Source organism: Erythrolamprus reginae, chromosome 2, assembly GCF_031021105.1.
Source record: "Erythrolamprus reginae isolate rEryReg1 chromosome 2, rEryReg1.hap1, whole genome shotgun sequence".
In the NCBI taxonomy this organism is placed as follows: domain Eukaryota; kingdom Metazoa; phylum Chordata; class Lepidosauria; order Squamata; family Dipsadidae; genus Erythrolamprus; species Erythrolamprus reginae.
The window spans coordinates 31,115,306-31,136,185 of NC_091951.1; the positions used below are offsets into that span (position 1 = coordinate 31,115,306).

General features: G+C 41.5%; 1 protein-coding gene across 2 annotated transcripts; it reads left to right on the forward strand.

The window, feature by feature from the left end:
* Nucleotides 1-1,775: 1,775 nt before the first annotated feature.
* On the forward strand, nucleotides 1,776-18,939 carry LOC139163115 (zinc finger protein 84-like). 2 transcript variants are annotated; one of them, XM_070744075.1, is made up of 3 exons: nucleotides 1,776-1,901; nucleotides 3,946-5,566; nucleotides 16,498-18,939. In XM_070744075.1, the coding sequence occupies exons 2-3, from the start codon at nucleotides 4,414-4,416 to the stop codon at nucleotides 17,976-17,978; spliced, it is 2,634 nt and encodes an 877-aa protein (XP_070600176.1). In that variant the 5' UTR covers nucleotides 1,776-1,901; nucleotides 3,946-4,413; the 3' UTR covers nucleotides 17,979-18,939. The 2 variants fall into 2 exon arrangements, with proteins under 2 accessions (XP_070600176.1, XP_070600175.1); XM_070744074.1 differs by lacking the exons at nucleotides 1,776-1,901; nucleotides 3,946-5,566 and adding an exon at nucleotides 13,846-14,110 and having other exon boundaries at nucleotides 16,000-18,939.
* The last annotated feature ends 1,941 nt before the right edge of the window (nucleotides 18,940-20,880 follow it).

The window sequence follows — 20,880 nt, forward strand, 5'->3', positions numbered from 1 at the left end:
AGAGAGGAAGAAAGAAAGAGGGATGGAGAGAGAGAAAGAAGGGAAGGAAGGAAAAGAGAGAAATAGGGAGAAATAGAGCAAAAGGGAGGGAGAGATTTTTTTTGTCCAAACTTTTCTTTAGCGCCTCCCCCCCCCTCCGTTCAATGTTCCCCAGGATTTTGAAAATATGAATAATGCGCCGCGGCTCAAAAAAGGTTGGGAAACACTGGACTAGATGACCTGAAAGGTCCCTTACAATTCTAATAAGAAATAAAGGTATATGTAAATAAATGTCTTTGGTTTTTTAGTATAGTTACTATTATTAATCTTGATGTCTAGCTTTTAACTGAATTCATGCCATGTTCATTATGCTGTCGACTGTAATAAAGATTTTAAATCTTAAAATAATCAAATTCTATTTAATTCCCGTCAGAATGGTATTTCATTTTCTCTTTTTAGTAAGGCTGTTAGACAGATCTGTTGTCACATTTTATACTGCTTAGCCTCTGAAAATGCTTGAAACACCGTATTTTTTGTAGTATAAGTTGCTCCGGACTGTGAGACATACCTGCCTTTTGGTGGAAGGAAAAGAAGAAGAAAAAAAATTCCTTTGCCTCCCAGTATCGATCCAGTATTCATTTGGCCCATTTGCTGTGGCCCATTTGCCACTATTGCAGCCCTTTTGCCACTGTCCATTCGTTACTGCCCGTTTATGTATGTATGTATGTATGTATGTATGTATGTATGTATGTATGTATGTATTTATTTATTTTGTCCAATACACAATGAGGGTTTTAGTGGGTATATATCTATATACACATAGTAAAATACATGATGAAGGTTATAGAGGAGATACGCATAGTAAAATATATCTAAGAAATAATAGAAAAGAAGGTATAGTAACATAACATATCAGTGAAAGAAAAGAAGAAGAGATATAGGAATAGAAGAAAGGTATAGGAGATATAGGAGAGCAATAGGACAGGGGACGGAAGGCACTCTAGTGTACTTGTACTCGCCCCTTACTGACCTCTTAGGAATCTGGATAGGTCAACCGTAGATAATCTAAGGGTAAAGTGTTGGGGGTTTGGGGATGACATTAGGGCTGCTGCTATTGCTGTGGCCCATTCGCTGTTATTTAATGTTCTCTCTTTTTAGTAAGGCTACTGGAGAGATCTGTTGTCAGATTTTATTATGCTTAGCCTCTGAAAAGGCTTGAAACACCATATTTTTTTGTAGTATAAGTTGCTCCGGACTGTGAGACATACCTACCTTTTGGTGGAAGGAAAAGAAGAAGAAAAGTATCCATCCAGTATTCATTTGGCCCATTTGCTGTGGTCCATTTGCCACTATTGCAGCCGTTTTGCCACTGTTGCCCATTCACTGCGACTTGTTTACCACTGCCCATTCGTTGCCGCCCGTTTGAGACATCCTGTTTTCTGCAGCTTATTTTTCATGGCCTGTTGGCTGCTGCTATTGCCTGTTTGTTGCGGTCTATTCGCTGTAGCCGATTTGCTGCTTCTGCGGCCCAGTCAGCACAGCCCATTCCCTTTCCCTTGCTTTAGTTCTTGCAGTTGGTATAAGTGGCATCGATGTCGCTTTACAAGAAGCAAACAAAAATCTTGCAAACGACATAATTTTGTAATTCAGTTCTCTGTCGCTAGATGGCGAAACAACCAGCGACTATAAAGCGGCTAAGTACTGTACAGCAGAACGGCATCGGTGGTGGCTGAGTACCCACATCCAATGGGAGGGAGCGCGAGGGAGCCTGAAGCGGTTGAAACAATAGAGTACTCGATTCCTAGAGGGGATGTGGAATAGAGGGGAACAACTGAGAAATCTTCTCTTCCGTCTGACCCATCGGAGGACGGTGGCTTGGAGTGCGCCTCTCCTGCTCTTCCCAGGAGTTCAGCAGCTGGAAGGTGAGTTGAGGACAGGTCGGGGGAGAAGCCGGTACAGGGAGGGCTGCTTGGTTCCCTCAACGAGGCTATAGCAGATAAGAAACCAGGCTGAACCATGTCGGGTGCTGCTTTGTGTTCCTCCCCTCCGCAAACTTTATTCTACTGGTGATGGTCGTTATGGAAGTGGTGCCTGCAATTTTCTGCTTGTTGAGAGATTTTTAAAAAAATTCTTCATTGGACTCTTTGATTTTATGGGTGTGTACTTTCCTTGGAAACTGGGGCGTTTGATGCACAAAAGCCTGGATTATATCTTGCAGATGCTTTGGGTACCACACATCAATTGAAGCCCCTGATCTGGTGAAGCTGCCCCATCCTCTAAAATTAGAGACAAACGTTTAAGGGTACCCACTTCTCAGACATTTTTGAAGCTGAAGTACAAATGGACTTTTACCAGGCATATATTCGTAGGCGTATCTATCTATATTTGACCCTATGTCTGTATCTGTATAATCTAGCCTCCACATTTCCTGATATATTTGAAAATACCAACTTGGTATTTAATGTTTGTGTGTATATTTGAACTTCGATCTAACTAATTTTTTATTTGTAAAATGAATCATAATTAAGGTTTTTCTATGTGAAATGGGTTCAAATGACTCTCTGAGTGTTTAAGGTTACCGACCCCTGGTCTAGCTGTACTGCCAAGAATGTAATATGGGTTAATGGAGAGGCAGTTTCTCTAAGCAGGGCAATAAAGATTAGGCTATAGAAACAAGACCAGAATGTTGTAATCCCTTACAGGATTAAGCCTGTAAAGTGGGGGGGGAAAGGCAAATTTCTTCTAACAAGTATTTCAGTTTCAATAGTTTTGCTGTCTTTTCAAATTCTTACACTTCTGGTAGTTCTCCGTCTACTTACACCTGGAGCTAACCTTGTAGCATTTTGAGTGTAACTTTGAAAGTGAAATGGGTGCAATGGTGCAATAATCTGAGCATTCTTTGGCCTTGTCTTTCTTTGGAATTGGAATGTAGACTGACCTTTTCCAGTCCCGTGGCCTTTGCTGCCATGTTGTGAATCTGTATTCTGTCTATCAGATCTAATTCCTTTAAGCTATTTGTCACCTCCACTGTATATTCAGCAGAGATACAATTAACTTCATACCTGAGTGGTATAGTGCTTTCCCCTACTTTCTTTAAGTGAAAGCTCATGATCTCAGGCACAGTCAGCTCCTGGTCTTTTTTTTTTTACTGACTGTATATAGTAGTGATGGCGAACCTATGGCACGGGTGCCACAGGCGGCATGCGGAGCCATATCTGCTGGCACGCGAGCCGTTGCCCTAGCTCAGCTGCAACATGCCTGTATATGCTGGCCAGCTGATTTTTTTCTCGCACAGAGGCTTTGGGAGCTCGTTTTTTTTGCATCCAGAGCGCCTCTGGGGGAATGGGGAATGGTGTTTTCACCCTCCCCAGGCTCCAGGAAAGTCTTTGGAGCCTAGGGAGGGTGAAACATGAGCCTTCTGGGTTTACCAGAAGTTGGGAAACAGGCCGTTTTCAGCCTCCAGAGGGCCTCCGGTGGGCGGGGAAAGCTGTTTTCATCCTCTCCAGGTATTGAATTAGGGGAATGGGCAATCGAGCGTGCACAATAGCATGCACCCACATTCTTACGGCACCCGAGGAAAAAAAGGTTCACCATCACTGGTATAGAGCTACTCCATCTTTGGCTGCAGAGCACATAGTCAATCTGATTTTTGTGTTTACTGTCTGGTGATATATATCTGCATAATCATTTCTTGGGTTGTTGGAAAAGAGTGTTTGCTATGACTTATTTTAATTGTAATGCATGTTTTTTCTTTGTTTATGTTTTCACATCTTCTGCAGCTATTTTATAAATACTTTATGTCAATCTAATGTTTTATAATAAAAAAAGTATAATATTGTTTTTATCGTTGTTGTGAGCCGTCCCGAGTCTTCGGAGAGGGGCGGCATACAAATCTAATAAATTATTATTATTATTATTATTATTATTATTATTATTATTATTATTATTATTATGTCAATCTTGTAGACCGAAACGTTGCAAGCAAGAAAAATCCGGAAAAGTGAGAAACCCAAGCAGCATTGAAAGGAAATCAAGTCCAGCCAGCAATGAAAGTGGATTTTGCCGCCTCCAGAAAGCTACAAAAGACTTCTCCTTCTGCAGACAAGTGACGGACAAAAGAGAGAATATGAAGAGAGTTTTAAGTTGGAAAAAATGAATATGTAGAACTTAGGGAAGCACTCCAGAAAAAGATCAAAGCAGATTGCGTTCAAGTTCAGAAAAAGGAGACGTAATCTGGAAATCAGCGCAGGAGGAAGTGGTCATTTCATAGTCACATAGGATAGGCAGGCATTCAAACTTCACCCTGTGAATCAAGTAAGAATAGCTTGATTGAAAGCAGCATCCAAAAGTATCCTTGGTGGAAAATCCCACAATATGCAGCTTCTAGGGAAAAACAGATTGCAGAGCACAGCTGATAACGCATGAGATAACCCAATGAAGCGAAGGCCACCCACTGCCCATTTCGTCGCTTTAGGAAGTGTGATACAAAAGAAAATTCACATGGGGGACAAACCATATGAGTGTTTAGATTGTGGGAAAACTTTTAATAGCAATTCTCACCTGGTAATGCACCAGAATATTCACACAGGGGAGAAACTGTACGAATGTTCAGACTGTGGGAAATCTTTTAGTAAAAATTCCACTCTGGTGAAACATCAGAGGACTCACACAGGAGAGAAACCGTATGAGTGTCCGGATTGTGGGAAAAGTTTCAGTCAAAATTTCAACCTGATGATACATCAGAGGACTCACACAGGAGAGAAACCATATGAGTGTTCAGACTGTGGGAAATGTTTTAGTCAAAATTCCACTCTGGTGAATCATCAGAGGACTCACACAGGAGAGAAACCGTATGAGTGTCCTTATTGTGGGAAAAGCTTCAGTCAAAATTCCAGTCTGGTGACACATCAGACGATTCACACAGGAGAGAAACCGTATGAGTGTTCAGACTGTGGGAAAAGTTTCAGTCAGAATTCCAGGCTGGTGACACATCAGAGGACTCACACAGGAGAGAAACCGTATGAGTGTCCAGACTGTGGGAAAACTTTCAGTCAGAATTCCGGTCTGGTGAGACATCAGAGGACTCACACAGGGGAGAAACTGTATGAATGTCCAGAGTGTGGGAAAAGCTTCAGTGAGAATTCCAGTCTGGTTAAACATCAGAGGACTCACACAGGAGAGAAACCATATGAGTGTCCAGATTGTGGGAAAAGTTTCAGTCAAAATTACAACCTGATGATACATCAGAGGACTCACACAGGAGAGAAACCATATGAGTGTCCGGATTGTGGGAAAAGTTTCAGTCAAAATTACAACCTGATGACACATCAGAGGACTCACACAGGAGAGAAACTATATGAGTGTCCGGATTGTGGGAAAAGCTTCAGTCAAAATTACAACCTGATGATACATCAGAGGACTCACACAGGAGAGAAACCATATGAGTGTCCAGACTGTGGGAAATGTTTTAGTCAAAGTTCCGCTCTGATGACACATCAGAAGACTCACACAGGAGAGAAACCATATGATTGTCCAGATTGTGGGAAAGGTTTTAGTTACAATTCCAACCTGACGAGACACCAGAGGAGTCACACAAGAGAGAAACCATATGAGCAGTGAACGGCTACCAAAGTTTTTACTACCACACTGTGGGCGTGGCTTATGCAGGATGCCCTGCATTTTCTTTCAACATCTTTCAGTGCAAATTGGGTGCTCTGAGGTGGAGCTCCATTTTTGCTACCCGAATGTATCCCTCCCCCCGCATCCGCACAGTAGCCCACCCCTGCATATGAGTGTTTTAGCAACCTTTTGTATTTGTAGGAACACGAATTTCTTTTCTGATCTGCCTTTGCAAGTTCACCTGAGAGATGAAGTATTTAATTTCTGGCCTGATCCTGTTTAGCCAAACATCTGTCAGTATTATGCATTAAATGGAAAATAAAATGAAAATGGATAATGTTTCCTTGATCAAGGTTAATTACTTCTGTATTTTGTATGACGAAAAGGTAGTGGATATTTCTTTTTTGTAAAAATAGCATAATTGCAGGCAAAAGGTGTTTAGAATGTTTTTTCCACATTGAACAAGAGATAATATAAAAGCAAGATATATTTTTTTTAGAAATCTGCTTCACATCCATAAAAAATTTATTGGAAGGCAGGAATGTTACCAATTTTAGCTGCACAGATATGAAGTGAGAGAACTACTGTAGATGTGCAAATAATTTCCAATATTATAGAGAAAGAGGCATTGTGATTTTTGAGTGTGGCATCTTCAAGTTTATGAGAACTCCTGCTGTGATCTCCTTTGCTGGGAGATGCCGCTTGTTCACTTTTGAAGGTTGATATTACGATAGCACTGTCAGGATGTTAAACATTTTTCTGAGTTTGAAAGACATCAAATAATTCACTAAGGCTGCATTACTATTACTATTTTGTTTTTCTCATTATTCCTATCACTCATCCCCTCCCACTTATGACTGTGACTTCTTTGTATCCTTACTATTTAGATTTATATTTATTCCTTCCTGATTGCTTATTTGAACTCTATAACAACTATTGTTGTGCCTCATGATTCTTGACAAATGTATCTTTTTCTTTCACTGAGAGAATATGCAAAGAGAAATTCCTTGTGTATCCAATCACACTTGGCCAATAAAGAATTCTATTCTAATTCTATTCTAATCTAATCTCATTTTATTCTGTTCTAATTCTATTCTACTCTAATTCTATTCTAATCTAATCTCATTTTATTCTATTCTAATTCTATTCTATAATAATCTATCCTAATTCTAATTTACTGTTAGATTATATTAGATTAACGAAGTTGGAAGGGACCCTGTAGGTCATGTAAACCAACATCCCCCCCAAGCAGGAGACCCTACACCATTTCTGACAGATGGCAGTTCTATCTCTCCTTGAAAGTCTCCAGTGATGAAGCTCTCAGAACTTACAAAGAGAAGCTGTTCCATTGGTTGATTGGTCTCATTGTCAAAAAATGTCTCCTTATTTCCAGATTGAATATCTCCTTGTTCCGTTTCCATCCATTATTCCTTGTCTGGCCTTGAGGTGCTTTGAATATAGCTTGACCCCTCCTTCTCTTTAGCAGCCCCTGAAATACTGGAACACTGCAATCATATCACTCAAATTTTATGATAGCAGAAAAATTCTCTGAAGGAGTGAGGCTGTACAGTGAGCCACAACACACAGTTATGGTTGGTTGATAGCTCCTCCTTCAGATATTACATTTAAATACTTTAGCAGTTCCATTTAGACTCCTGTTTTTATATACATAAGCTCTTGTCTTTCATGAACTAAAAGAGGTCAATGCCAGACCACTTTCTCACATCTTCCAAGGATCATTGCTCACAGGAGAACTACCAGATTACTGGAAATGAGCCAATATAGTACCATCTATAAAAAAGGCAAAAAAACCAGACCCAAGAAAGTACTGACCTATCAGGCTTACGCCAATACCCAGGAAAATACTAGAAAAAATAATCAAGAAACAGATCTGCCACCACCTAGAGACAAATAACATAATACTCAATAGCCAATACGGGTGTGTCAGGAACACATCATTCCAAACCAACCTCATCTCATTCTTCAATACTGTGACCAAATCAATTGACCAGAGCAATGCAGGGGACTTAGTATATCTGGATTTCAGCAAAACTGCTGACAAGGTTGACCATAATCTATTACTCCGCAAGCTACAGTGTTTCCCCGAACACTATCAGGTGGATTGGCAACTGACAAACCAACAACACTCAGCGAGTCGTCCTAAATGGGACAATGTCCACATGGAATGAAGTCAGTAGTGGGATACAAAAAGGATCGTAAGCTCAGTACTTTACAACATATTCATTAATGACTTAGATGAGGGAGTAGAAGGGGAAGTAGTCAAATTTGCAGATGACACCAAGCTGACTGGAGTGGCCAACATCCCAGAGGATAGGCTCAGGATACAGAGCGATCTAAACAGACTAGTGCTAAGAGCCCAAACAAACAAAACAAAGTTCAATGCAGAGAAAAGTAGGATCCTACACCTAGGTAAGAAAAACCCAAAACCCAAATATACAAACTGGGCAAAAACACTCTTAACAGCAGTGAATGTGAGAGAGATTTTGGAGTCTTAGTGGACAACAAACTAAACATGAGCCAACAATGAGCCAAGGTGGTGCAGCAGGTAGAGTGCTGTACTGCAGGCCACTGAAGCTGACTGTAGATCTGAAGGTCAGCGGTTCAAATCCCATCACTGGCTCAAGGTTGACTCAGCCTTCCATTTTTTCGAGGTGGGTACAATGAGGACCCAGATTGTGGGGGCAATATGGTGGCTCTGTTAAAAAGTGCTATTGCTAATATGTTGTAAGCCGCACTGAGTCTAAGGAGAAGGGCGGCATAAAAATTGAATGAATGAATGAATAAATAAATGAATAAATGTTCAGCAGCGGCTAAAAAAGCCAACACAATCTTAAACTGCATAAATAGAGAGATACACTCTAAGACAAGGGATGTGCTAATACCACTCTATAATGGCTTAGTTAGACCACACCTAGAGTACTGCATTCAGTTTTGGTCACCACACTAAAAAAGGGACATTGATACTCTAGAAAAGTGAAGAAGAGAGCAACCATAATGGTAAAGGCACTAGAAACTAAAACATAGGAAGAAAGGTTGCAGGAATTGGGCATGGATAATCTAGGAAAGAGGAGGTCAAGGGGGAACATGATAGCAGTCTACTAATATTTGAGTGGTTGTCACAGGGAGGAGGGGAACACATTATTTTCCAAATCACCAGAGAGCCAGACAAGGATCAACAGTTGGAGGCTGTCCAAGGGGAGATTCAACCTGGAAATAAGGAGGAATTTTCTGAGAGGGATCAACCAGGGGAACGACTTGCCCACAGAGGTGGTGAAGGCTCCAACACTTGAGACCTTCAAGAAAAGACTGGACTGCTATTGGAGTAGTTCGATGTAGAGTCTCCTGCACTAGCAGGGGTGTGGACTAGATCAGCGTTTCCCAACCGGTGTGCCGCGGCACACTAGTGTGCCACGAGACACGGTCAGGTGTGCCGCAAAGCTCCTAGGGAAGCTCCAGCTGGGCGGGGCGCTGCCGGTGCCTCCGAGCTCCCACTCGCAGCTGTCCCCCGGCTCCTTCCTGATGCCGCGGTTTCTGGCGCTCTCCTGCTGGGCCCGAAAGAAGGAAGGCGAGAAAAAGGAGAGCTTCATTCTTCGCGCCTCCTTTTTCCTGCCTTCCTTCTTTGGGGCCCAGCAGGAGAGCGCCAGAAACCGCGGCATCGGGGAGGAGCCAGGGGACAGCTGCGAGTGGGAGCTCGGAGGCACCGGCAGCACCCCGCCCAGCTGGAGTTCCCTGGCGTCGGCGGCAAGTGTCCTTTGGGGCTTGGCGAGAGGGCACTGGCGGTGGGAGCGGGAGCAGGAGGGTGCCGGCTGCAGCGGCCCCAGGCGGTCGCGGGGAGATGGGGGTAGCGAGAGGGTGCTCCAGGGTGGAGGCACTGACGGGGGCGGATGGACGTGCTGCTGGACGCCGTACATGCTGGCGCTGCGGGGCTGGCATATACGGCGTCCAGCAGCACGTCCAGCTGCCGTCGTCAGGGCTCCCGCTCGCAGTCAGCCGAGAGAGAGAGAGAGAAAGAAAGAGAGACATAACAAGAGAGGCAGAGAGAGAGAGAGAGAAAGAGAGACATAGCAAGAGAGGCAGAGAAAAAGAGACAGAGAAAGAGAGACAGCAAGAGAGGCAGAGAGAAAGAGAGACAGCAAGAGAGGCAGAGAGAGAGAGAGAGACATAGCAAGAGAGGAAGAAAGAAAGGGATGGAGAGAGAGAAAGAAGGGAAGGAAGGAAGAAAGAAAGAGAAATAGGGAGAAATAGAGCGAAAGGGAGGAAGAGAGAGATTTTTTTTGTCCAAACTTTTCTTTAGTGCCCCCCCCCCCCGTTCAATGTTCCCCAGGATTTCGAAAATATGAATAATGTGCCGCGGCTCAAAAAAGGTTGGGAAACACTGGACTAGATGACCTGAAAGATCCCTTCCAATTCTAATAAGAAATAAAGGTACAGTATATGTAAATAAATGTCTTTGGTTTTTTAGTATAATTACTATTATTAATCTTGATGTCTAGCTTTTAACTGAATTCATGCCATGTTCATTATGCTGTCGACTGTAATAAAGATTTTAAATCTTAAAATAATCAAATTCTATTTAATTCCCGTCAGAATGGTATTTCATTTTCTCTTTTTAGTAAGGCTATTAGACAGATCTGTTGTCACATTTTATACTGCTTAGCCTCTGAAAATGCTTCAGACACTGTATTTTTTGTAGTATAAGTTGCTCCGGACTGTGAGACATAACTACCTTTTGGTGGAAGGAAAAGAAGAAGAAGAAGAATATAGTAGAGGCCTTTACAGGAGCAGCTCTGGCACAGCTGGTTAAGACACCAACTACAAGGGAGAATATTCTAGATTTAGTTTTTATGAATGGGAATTGGGTTTCAGAGGTCAAGGTGGGAGAAAATTTAGGTTGCAGTGACCATCTATGTTTGTGGTTTGATGTAAAAACTCATAGTGAGCAATCCTATAATGCAACCAAAGTATTGGATTTCAGAAAAACAAATTTTAATGCAATGGGGGAATATTTAGATAATGAATTAAAGGGGAGGGATAAAATGGCAGGAGCGAGAACCCAGTGGACTGTATTAAAAAAGGCCATCTTAAAAACCACTGGACTGTATGTAAGACAAATAACTAAAGGTAAAAGGAAGAAGAAACCGCTATGGTTTAGCAATGATGTAAGGGCTATAGTCAATGAAAAAAAGGCTGCCTATAGGAGGTATAAAGAGTCTGGAAGTATAGCTGATAGGGAGGTGTATAAAATGAGACAGAAGGAGGCGAAACAGATAATATATGCTGCTAAAGCCTCAAAAGAGGAAGAAATTGCCAAATCTCTAAAGAAGGGGGATAAAACCTTCTTCAGATATATTAGTGATAAGAAGAAGAAAAACTGCGGCATCACGAAGCTTAGTACCGGGAATAATACATGCATTAATGGGAATAAGGAGATCGCGGACCATTTCAACAGTTACTTCTGTACAGTTTTCTCAAAAGACACCTTACAAAATAATACTATAGAGGGATATAGCATTGCTTCCAGCTGTACGGATTCAGCTCCAGTGATCTTAGAAGCCGATGTCTTAGAAGAACTTGAACGATTAAAGATAAATAAGGCAATGGGTCCAGATGGCATCCACCCCAGAGTTCTTAAAGAACTCAGATCTGTCATTGCTACCCCCCTGACTGATTTGTTTAACCAATCCTTGTTAACAGGAGAAGTTCCTGAGGATTGGAGAATGGCCAGTGTTGTGCCTATCCACAAGAAGGGCAGTAGAGAAGAAGCTGGTAACTACAGGCCAGTTAGCTTGACATCAGTGGTAGTTAAAATGATGGAGACTCTACTCAAAAAGAGGATAAATCAGCACCTAAAAAACAATAACTTATTGGACGCAAATCAGCATGGCTTTACTGAAGGCAAATCATGTCAGACTAATCTCATTGTTTTCTTTGACTATGTCACAAAGGTGTTGGATGAAGGTGGTGCCGTGGATATTGCCTACCTGGACTTCAGCAAAGCCTTTGATACGGTTCCACATAAAGAGCTGATAGATAAATTAGTGAAGATTGGACTTAATCCCTGGATAGTTCAATGGATTTGCAGCTGGCTGAAGCATAGACATCAGAGAGTTATTGTTAACGGCGAGTATTCTGAGCAGAGTCAGGTTACAAGCGGTGTGCCACAAGGGTCTGTTCTGGGTCCTATTCTTTTTAATATATTTGTGAGTGACATAGGGGAAGGTTTGGTAGGGAAGTTTTGCCTATTTGCCGATGACTCTAAAGTGTGCAATAGGGTTGATATTCCTGGAGGCGTCTGTAATATGGTAAATGATTTAGCTTTACTAGATAAATGGTCAAAGCAATGGAAACTGCAGTTTAATGTTTCCAAATGTAAAATAATGCACTTGGGGAAAAGGAATCCTCAATCTGAGTATTGTATGGGCAGTTCTGTGTTAGCAAATACTTCAGAAGAAAAGGATTTAGGGTTAGTGATTTCTGACAGTCTCAAAATGGGTGAACAGTGCAGTCAGGCGGTAGGGAAAGCAAGTAGGATGCTTGGCTGCATAGCTAGAGGTATAACAAGCAGGAAGAGGGAGATTATGATCCCGCTATATAGAATGCTGGTGAGACCATATTTGGAATACTGTGTTCAGTTCTGGAGACCTCACCTACAAAAAGATATTGACAAAATTGAACGGGTCCAAAGACGAACTATAAGAATGGTGGAAGGTCTTAAGCATAAAACGTATCAGGAAAGACTTCATGAACTCAATCTCTATAGTCTGGAGGACAGAAGGAAAAGGGGGGACATGATCGAAACATTTAAATATATTAAAGGGTTAAATAAGGTCCAGGAGGGAAGTGTTTTTAATAGGAAAGTGAACACAAGAACAAGGGGACACAATCTGAAGTTAGTTGGGGGAAAGATCAAAAGCAACATGAGAAAATATTATTTTACTGAAAGAGTAGTAGATCCTTGGAACAAACTTCCAGCAGACGTGGTAGATAAATCCACAGTAACTGAATTTAAACATGCCTGGGATAAACATATATCCATCCTAAGATAAAATACAGAAAATAGTATAAGGGCAGACTAGATGGACCATGAGGTCTTTTTCTGCCGTCAGACTTCTATGTTTCTATGAAGAAAAAAGCCTTTGCCTCCCAGTATCCATCCAGTACTCATTTGGCCAATTTGCTGCAGCCCTTTTGCCACTGTCCATTCGTTGCTGCCCGTTTATTTATGTATGTATGTATGTATGTATGTATGTATGTATGTATGTATGTATGTATGTATGTATGTATTTATTTATTTTGTCCAATACACAATGAGGGTTTTAGTGGGTATATATCTATATACAGATAGTAAAATACATGATGAAGGTTATAGAGGAGATACTCATAGTAAACTATACCTAAGAAATAATAGAAAAGAAGATATAATAATATAACATATTATAGTGAAAGAAAAGAAGAAGAGATATAGGAATAGAAGAAAGGTATAGGAGATATAGGAGAGCAATAGGACAGGGGACGGAAGGCACTCTAGTGCACTTGTACTCGCCCCTTACTGACCTCTTAGGAATCTGGATAGGTCAACAGTAGATAATCTATGGCTGCTGCTACTGCTGTGGCCCATTCGCTGTTATTTAATTTTCTCTCTTTTTAGTAAGGCTACTTACTAAATATTTGGATTTGTTATTATGTACTGTTTTATTGTTGTTGTGAGCCGCCCCGAGTTTGCGGAGAGGGGCGGCATATAAATCCAATAAATCTAATCTAATCTAATCTACTGAAGAGATCTGTTGTCAGATTTTATTATGCTTAGCCTCTGAAAAGGCTTGAAACACAATATTTTTTGTAGTATAAGTTGCTCCGGACTGTGAGACATACCTACCTTTTGGTGGAAGGAAAAGAAGAAGAAAAGTATCCATTCAGCATTCATTTGGCCCATTTGCTGTGGTCCATTTGCCACTATTGCAGCCGTTTTGCCACTGCGGCCCATTCACTGCCGCCCGTTTGAGACATCCTGTTTTCTGCAGCTTATTTTTCATGGTCTGTTGGCTGCTGCTATTGCCCGTTTGTTGCGGTCTATTCGCTGTGGCCGATTTGCTGCTGCTGCGGCCCAGTCAGCACAGCCCATTCCCTTTCCCTTGCTTTAGTTCTTGCAGTTGGTATGAGTGGCCTCGATGTCGCTTTAGAAGAAGCAAACAAAAATCTTGCCAACGACATAATCTTGTAATTCAGTTCTCTGTCGCTAGATGGCGAAACAACCAGCGACTAGAAAGCGGCTAAGTACAGCAGAACGGCATCGGTGGTGGCTGAGTACCCACATCCAATGGGAGGGAGCGCGAGGGAGGCTGAAGCGGTTGAAACAATAGAGTACTCGATTCCTAGAGGGTATGTGGAAAAGGGGAACAACTGAGAAATCTTCTCTTCCGTCTGACCCATCGGAGGACGGTGGCTTGGAGGGCGCCTCTCCTGCTCTTCCCAGGAGTTCAGCAGCTGGAAGGTGAGTTGAGGACAGGTCGGGGGAGAAGCCGGTACAGGGAGGGCTGCTTGGTTCCCTCCACGAGGCTATAGCAGATAAGAAACCAGGCTGAACCATGTCGGGTGCTGCTTTGTGTTCCTCCCCTCCTCAAACTTTGTTCTACTGGTGCTGGTCGTTATGGAAGTGGTGCCTGCAATTTTCTGCTTGTTGAGAGATTTTTAAAAAATGCCTTCATTGGACTCTTTGATTTTATGGGTGTATCCTTTCCTTGGAAACTGGGGCGTTTGATGCACAAAAATCTGGATTATATCCTGCAGATGCTTTGGGTACCACACATCGATTGAAGTCCCTGATCTGGTGAAGCTGCCCCATCCTCCAAAATTAGAGACAAACGTTTAAGGGTACCCACTTCTCAGACATTTTTGAAGCTGAAGTACAAATGGACTTTTACCAGGCATATATTCGTAGGCGTATCTATCTATATTTGACCCTATGTCTGTATCTGTATAATCTAGCCTCGACATTTCCTGATATATTTGAAAATACCAACTTGGTATTGAAATCTAGAAGAGAATTTAATGTTTGTGTGTATATTTGAACTTCGATCTAACTAATTTTTTATTTGTAAAATGAATCATAATTAAAGTTTTTCTATGTGAAATGAGTTCAAATGACACTCTGAGTGTTTAAGGTTACCGACCCCTGGTCTAGGTGTACTGCCAAGAATGTAATAAGGTTTAACAGAGAGGCAGTTTCTGTAAGCAGGGCAATAAAGATTAGGCTATAGAAACAAGACCAGAATGTTGTAATACCTTACAGGATTAAGCCTGTAAAGTGGGGGGGAAAGGCAAATTTCTTCTAACAAGTATTTCAGTTTCAATAGTTTTGCTGTCTTTTCAAATTCGTACACTTCTGTAATTCTCTGTCTACTTACACCTGGAGCTAACCTTGTAGGATTTTGAGTGTCACTTTGAAAGTGAAACGGGTGCAATGGTGCAATAATCTGAGCCTTCTTTGGTATTGTCTTTCTTTGGAATTGGAATGTAGACTGACCTTTTCCAATCCCGTGGACACTGTTGAGTTTTCCAAATTTGCTGCCATGTTGTGAATCTCCATTCTGTCTATCAGATCTAATTCCTTTAAGCTATTTGTCACCTCCACTGTATATTCAGCAGAGATACAATTAACTTCATACCTGAGTGGTATAGTGCTTTCCCCTACTTTCTTTAAGTGAAACCTCATGATCTCAGGCACAGTCAGCTCCTGGTCTTTTTTTTTTACTGACTGTATATAGCAGTGATGGCGAACCTATGGCACGGGTGTCACAGGTGGCATGCAGAGCCATATCTGCTGGTACGCGAGGTGTTGCCCTAGCTCAGCTGCAGCATGCCTGGGTATGCTGGCCAGCTGTTTTTTTCTCACACAGAGGCTTTGGGAGGTCGTTTTTTTGCATCCAGAGAGCCTCTGGGGGAATGGTGTTTTTGCCCTCCCCCAGACTCCAGGGAAATCTTTGGAGCCTGGGAAGGTGAAACAAGAGCCTTCTGGGCTTACCAGAAGTTGGGAAACAGGCCGTTTTCCTCCCCAGGTATTGAATTATGGGTATGGGTAATCGAGCATGCACGATAGCACGCACCCACACTCTTTTGACACCCGAGGTAAAAAAGGTTCGCTATCATTGGTATAGAACTTCTCCACCTTTGGCTGCAGAGCACATAGTCAATCTGATTTCTGTGTTTACTGTCTGGTGATATCTATCTGCATAATCATTTCTTGGGTTGTTGGAAAAGAGTGTTTGCTATGACTTATTTTAATTGTAATGCATGTTTTTTTCTTTCTGTATGTTTTCACATCTTCTGTAGCTATTCTAGAAATACTTTATGTCAATCTAATGTTTTATTTCAATCTTTTAGAACAAAAAGTTGCGAGGAAGATAAATCCAGAAAAGTGGGAAACCTCAGCAGCTTTGAAAGGAAGGCAAGTCCAGCCAGCAATGAAAGTGGATTTCGCCGCCTCCAGAAAGCTACAAAAGACTTCTCCTTCTGCAGGCAAGTGAGGGACAAAAGAGAGAATATGAAGAGAGTTTTACGTTGGAAAAAAATGAATATGTAGAACTCAAGGAAACACTGCAGAAAAAGATCAAAGAGGATTGTGTTCAAGCTCAGTACATCTGGAAATCAGCGCAGGAGGAAGTGGTCATTTCGTAGTCACATAAGATAGGCAGGCATTCAAACTTCACCCTGTGAATCAAATAAGAATAGCTTGAATGAAAGCAGCATCCAAAAGTTTCCTTGATGGAAAATCCCACAATATGCAGCTTCTAGGGAAAAACAGATTGCAGAGCACAGCCGACAATGCATGAGAGAACCCAATGAAGCGAAGGCCACCCACTGCCCATTTCCTAGCTTTAGGAAGTGTGATACAAAATAAAATTCACATGGGGGACAAACCATATGAGTGTCTAGATTGTGGGAAAACTTTTAATAGCAATTCTCACCTGGTAATGCACCAGAATATTCACACAGGGGAGAAACTGTACGAATGTTCAGACTGTGGGAAATGTTTTAGTAATAATTCCACTCTGGTGAAACATCAGAGGACTCACACAGGAGAGAAACCCTATGAGTGTCCGGATTGTGGGAAAAGCTTCAGTCAAAATTTCAACCTGATGATACATCAGCGGACTCACAGAGGAGAGAAACCGTATGAATGTTCAGACTGTGGGAAACGTTTTAGTCAAATTTCCACTCTGGTGAATCATCAGAGGACTCACACAGGAGAGAAACCGTATGAGTGTCCGGATTGTGGGAAAAGCTTCAGTCAGATTTCCAGTCTGGTGACACATCAGAGGACTCACACAGGGGAGAAACTGTATGAGTGTTCAGACTGTGGGAAAAGTTTCAATGATAATTCCAGTCTGGTTAAACATAAGAGGACTCACACAGGAGAGAAACCGTATGAGTGTCCAGACTGTGGGAAAAGTTTCAGTCAAAATTCCAGTCTGGTGACACATCAGAGGACTCACACAGGGGAGAAACTGTATGAATGTCCAGAGTGTGGGAAAAGCTTCAGTGAGAATTCCAGTCTGGTTAAACATAAGAGGACTCACACAGGAGAGAAACCATGTGAGTGTCCAGACTGTGGGAAATGTTTTAGTCAAAGTTCCAGTTTGGTGACACATCAGAGGACTCACACAGTAGAGAAACCATATGAATGTCCAGATTGTGGGAAAAGTTTCAGTCAAAATTACCACCTGATGATTCATCAGAGGACTCACACAGGAGAGAAACCATATGAGTGTCCGGATTGTGGGAAAAGCTTCAGTCAAAATTACAACCTGATGATACATCAGAGGACTCACACAGGAGAGAAACCATATGAGTGTCCAGACTGTGGGAAATGTTTTAGCCAAAGTTCCAATCTGATGACACATCAGAAGACTCACACAGGAGAGAAACCATATGAGTGTCCAGATTGTGGGAAAAGTTTCAGTCTAAATAACCACCTGATGAGACATCAGAGGACTCACACAGGAGAGAAACCATATGAGTGTCCAGACTGTGGGAAAGGTTTTAGTCACAATTCCAACCTGATGAGACACCAGAGGAGTCACACAAGAGAGAAACCGTATGAGTGTCCAGACTGTGGGAAAGGTTTTAGTCAAAATAACAACCTTATAATACATCAGAGGACTCACACAGGAGAGAAACCGTATGAGTGTTCAGACTGTGGGAAAGGTTTTAGTCAAAATTCCACTCTCGTGATACATCAGAAGACTCACACAGGAGAGAAACCGTATGAGTGTCCGGATTGTGGGAAAAGCTTCAGTCGAAATAACGACCTGAAGAGACACCAGAGGAGTCACACAAGAGAGAAACCATATGAGCAGTGAACGGCTACCAAAGTTTTTACTACCACACTGTGGGCGTGGCTTATGCAGGATGCCCTGCATTTTCTTTCAACATCTTTCAGTGCAAATTGGGTGCTCTGAGGTGGAGGTCCATTTTTGCTATCCGATTGTATTCCCCCCCCCCCCCCCGCATCCCCACAGTAGCCCACCCCTGCATATGAGTGTTTTAGCAACCTTTTGTATTTGTAGCAACCCGAATTTCTTTTCTGATCTGCCTTTGCAAGTTCACCTGAGAGATGAAGTACTTAATTTCTGGCCTGATCTTGTTTAGCCAAACATCTCTCAGTATTATGCATTAAATGGGAAAGAAAAGAAAAATGAAAATGGATAATGTGTCCTTGATCAAGGTTAATTATTTCTGTATTTTGTATGACAAAAAGGTAGTGGATATTTCCTGTTTGTAAAAATAGCATAATTGCGCTTTAGAATGTTTTTTCCACATCGAACAAGAGATAATATAAAAGCAAGATATATATATTTTTAGAAATCTGCTTCACATCCATAAAAAAATTATTGGAAGGCAGGAATGTTACCAATTTTAGCTGCACAGATATGAAGTGAGAGAACTACTGTAGATGTGCAAATAATTTCCAATATTATAGAGAAAGAGGCATTGTGATTTTTGAGTGTGGCATCTTCAAGTTTATGAGAACTCCTGCTGTGATCTCCTTTGCTGGGAGATGCCGCTTGTTCCCTTTTGAAGGTTGATGTTACGATAGCACTGTCAGGATGTTAAACGTTTTTCTGAGTTTGAAAGACATCAAATAATTCACTAAGGCTGCATTACTATTACTATTTCGTTTTTCTCATTATTCCTATCACTCATCTCCTCCCACTTATGACTGTAACTTCTTGTTTGTATCCTTACTGTTTAGATTCATATTTATTCCTTCCTGATCGCTTATTTGAACTCTATAACAACTATTGTTGTGCCTCATGATTCTTGACAAATATATCTTTTTCTTTCACTGAGAGCATATGCAAAGACAAATTCCTTGTGTATCTAATCACACTTGGCCAATAAAAATTCTATTCTATTCCAATCTCATTTTATTCTATTCTAATTCTATTGTATTCTATTCTATTCTAATCTAATCTCATTTTATTCTATTCTAATTCTATTCTATTCTAATCTATTCTAATTCTAATTTACTTTTGGATTATATTAGATTAACAAAGTCGGAAGGGACCCTGTAGGTCATGTAAACCAACATCGCCCCCAAGCAGGAGACCCTACACCATTTCTGACAGATGGCAGTTCTATCTCTCCTTGAAAGTCTCCAGTGATGAAGCTCTCACAACTTACGAAGACAAGCTGTTCCATTGGTTGATTGGTCTCATTGTCAAAAAATGTCTCCTTATTTCTAGATTGAATATCTCTTTGTTCAGTTTCCATCCATTATTCTAGGCTCAGGATACAGAGCGATCTAAACAGACTAGTGCTAAGAGCCCAAACAAACAAAACTAAGTTCAATGCAGAGAAAAGTAGGATCCTACACCTAGGTAAGAAAAACCCAAAACAAAAATATACAAACTGGGCAAAAACACTCTCAACAGCAGTGAATGTGAGAGAGATTTTGGAGTCTTAGTGGACAACAAACTAAACATGAGCCAACAATGAGCTGGGGGGGGGGGGACGCAGCAGGTAGAGTGCTGTACTGCAGGCCACTGAAGCTGAGTAGATCTGAAGGTCAGCGGTTCAAATCTCATCACCGGCTCAAGGTTGACTCAGCCTTCCATCCTTCCGAGGTGGGTACAATGAGGACCCAGATTATGGGGGCAATACGCTGGCTCTGTTAAAAAGTGCTATTGTTAACATATAAGCCACCTTGAGTCTTAAGGAGAAGGGAGGCATAAAAATCAAATAAATAAATAAATGTTCAGCGGCGGCTAAAAAAGCCAACACAATCTTAAGCTGCATAAATAGAGACATACACTCCAAGACAAGGGAGGTGCTAATACCACTGTATAATGGCCTAGCTAGACCACACCTAGAGTACTGCATTCAGTTTTGGTCACCACACTAAAAAAGAGACATTGATACTCTAGAAAAGTGCAGAAGAGAGCAACCATAATGGTTAAGGGGCTAGAAACGAAAACATAGGAAGAAAGATTGCAGGAATTGGGCATGGATAGTCTAGGAAAGAGGAGGTCAAGGGGGGACATGATAGCAGTCTGCAAATATTTGAGTAGTTAACACAGGGAGGAGGGGAACACATTATTTTCCAAATCACCAGAGAGCCAGACAAGGAGCAATGGTTGGAGACTGTCCAAGGGGAGATTCAACCTGGAAATAAGGAGGAATTTTCTTTCTGAGAGGGATCAACCAGGGGAACGACTTGCCCGCAGAGGTGGTGAAGGCTCCAACACTAGTGACCTTCAAGAAAAGACTGGACTGCTATTGGACTACTGCAATGTAGGGTCTCCTGCACTAGCAGGGGGCTGGACTAGATGACCTGAAAGGTCCCTTCAAATTCTAATAAGAAATAAAGGTATAAATAAATAAATGCCTTTGGTTTTTTATTATAATTACTATTATTAATCTTGATGTCTAGCTTTTAACTGAATTTATGCCGTGTTCATTATACTGTCGACTGTAATAAAGATTTGAAATCTTAAAATAATCAAATTCTATTTAATTCCCGTCAGAATATTATTTCATTTTCTCTTTTTAGTAAGACTATTAGACAGATCTGTTGTCACATTTTATAATTTTGGTCACTACACTAAAAAAGAGACATTGATACTCTAGAACTGCTGAAAATGCTTGAAACACCGTATTTATTTGTAGTATAAGTTGCTCTGGACTGTGAGACATACCTACCTTTTGGTGGAAGGAAAAGAAGAAGGAAAAAATAAGCCTTTGCCTCCCAGTATCCATCCA

Bases quoted from the DNA above. Each gene is read 5' to 3' on its own strand.
- LOC139163115 (XM_070744075.1), top strand. From the start codon at position 4,414: ATGAAGCGAAGGCCACCCACTGCCCATTTCGTCGCTTTAGGAAGTGTG. The intron at 5,567-16,497 runs GTCACACAAGAG...TCCTAGCTTTAG, and splicing joins CCTGACGAGACACCAGAGGA to GAAGTGTGATACAAAATAAA.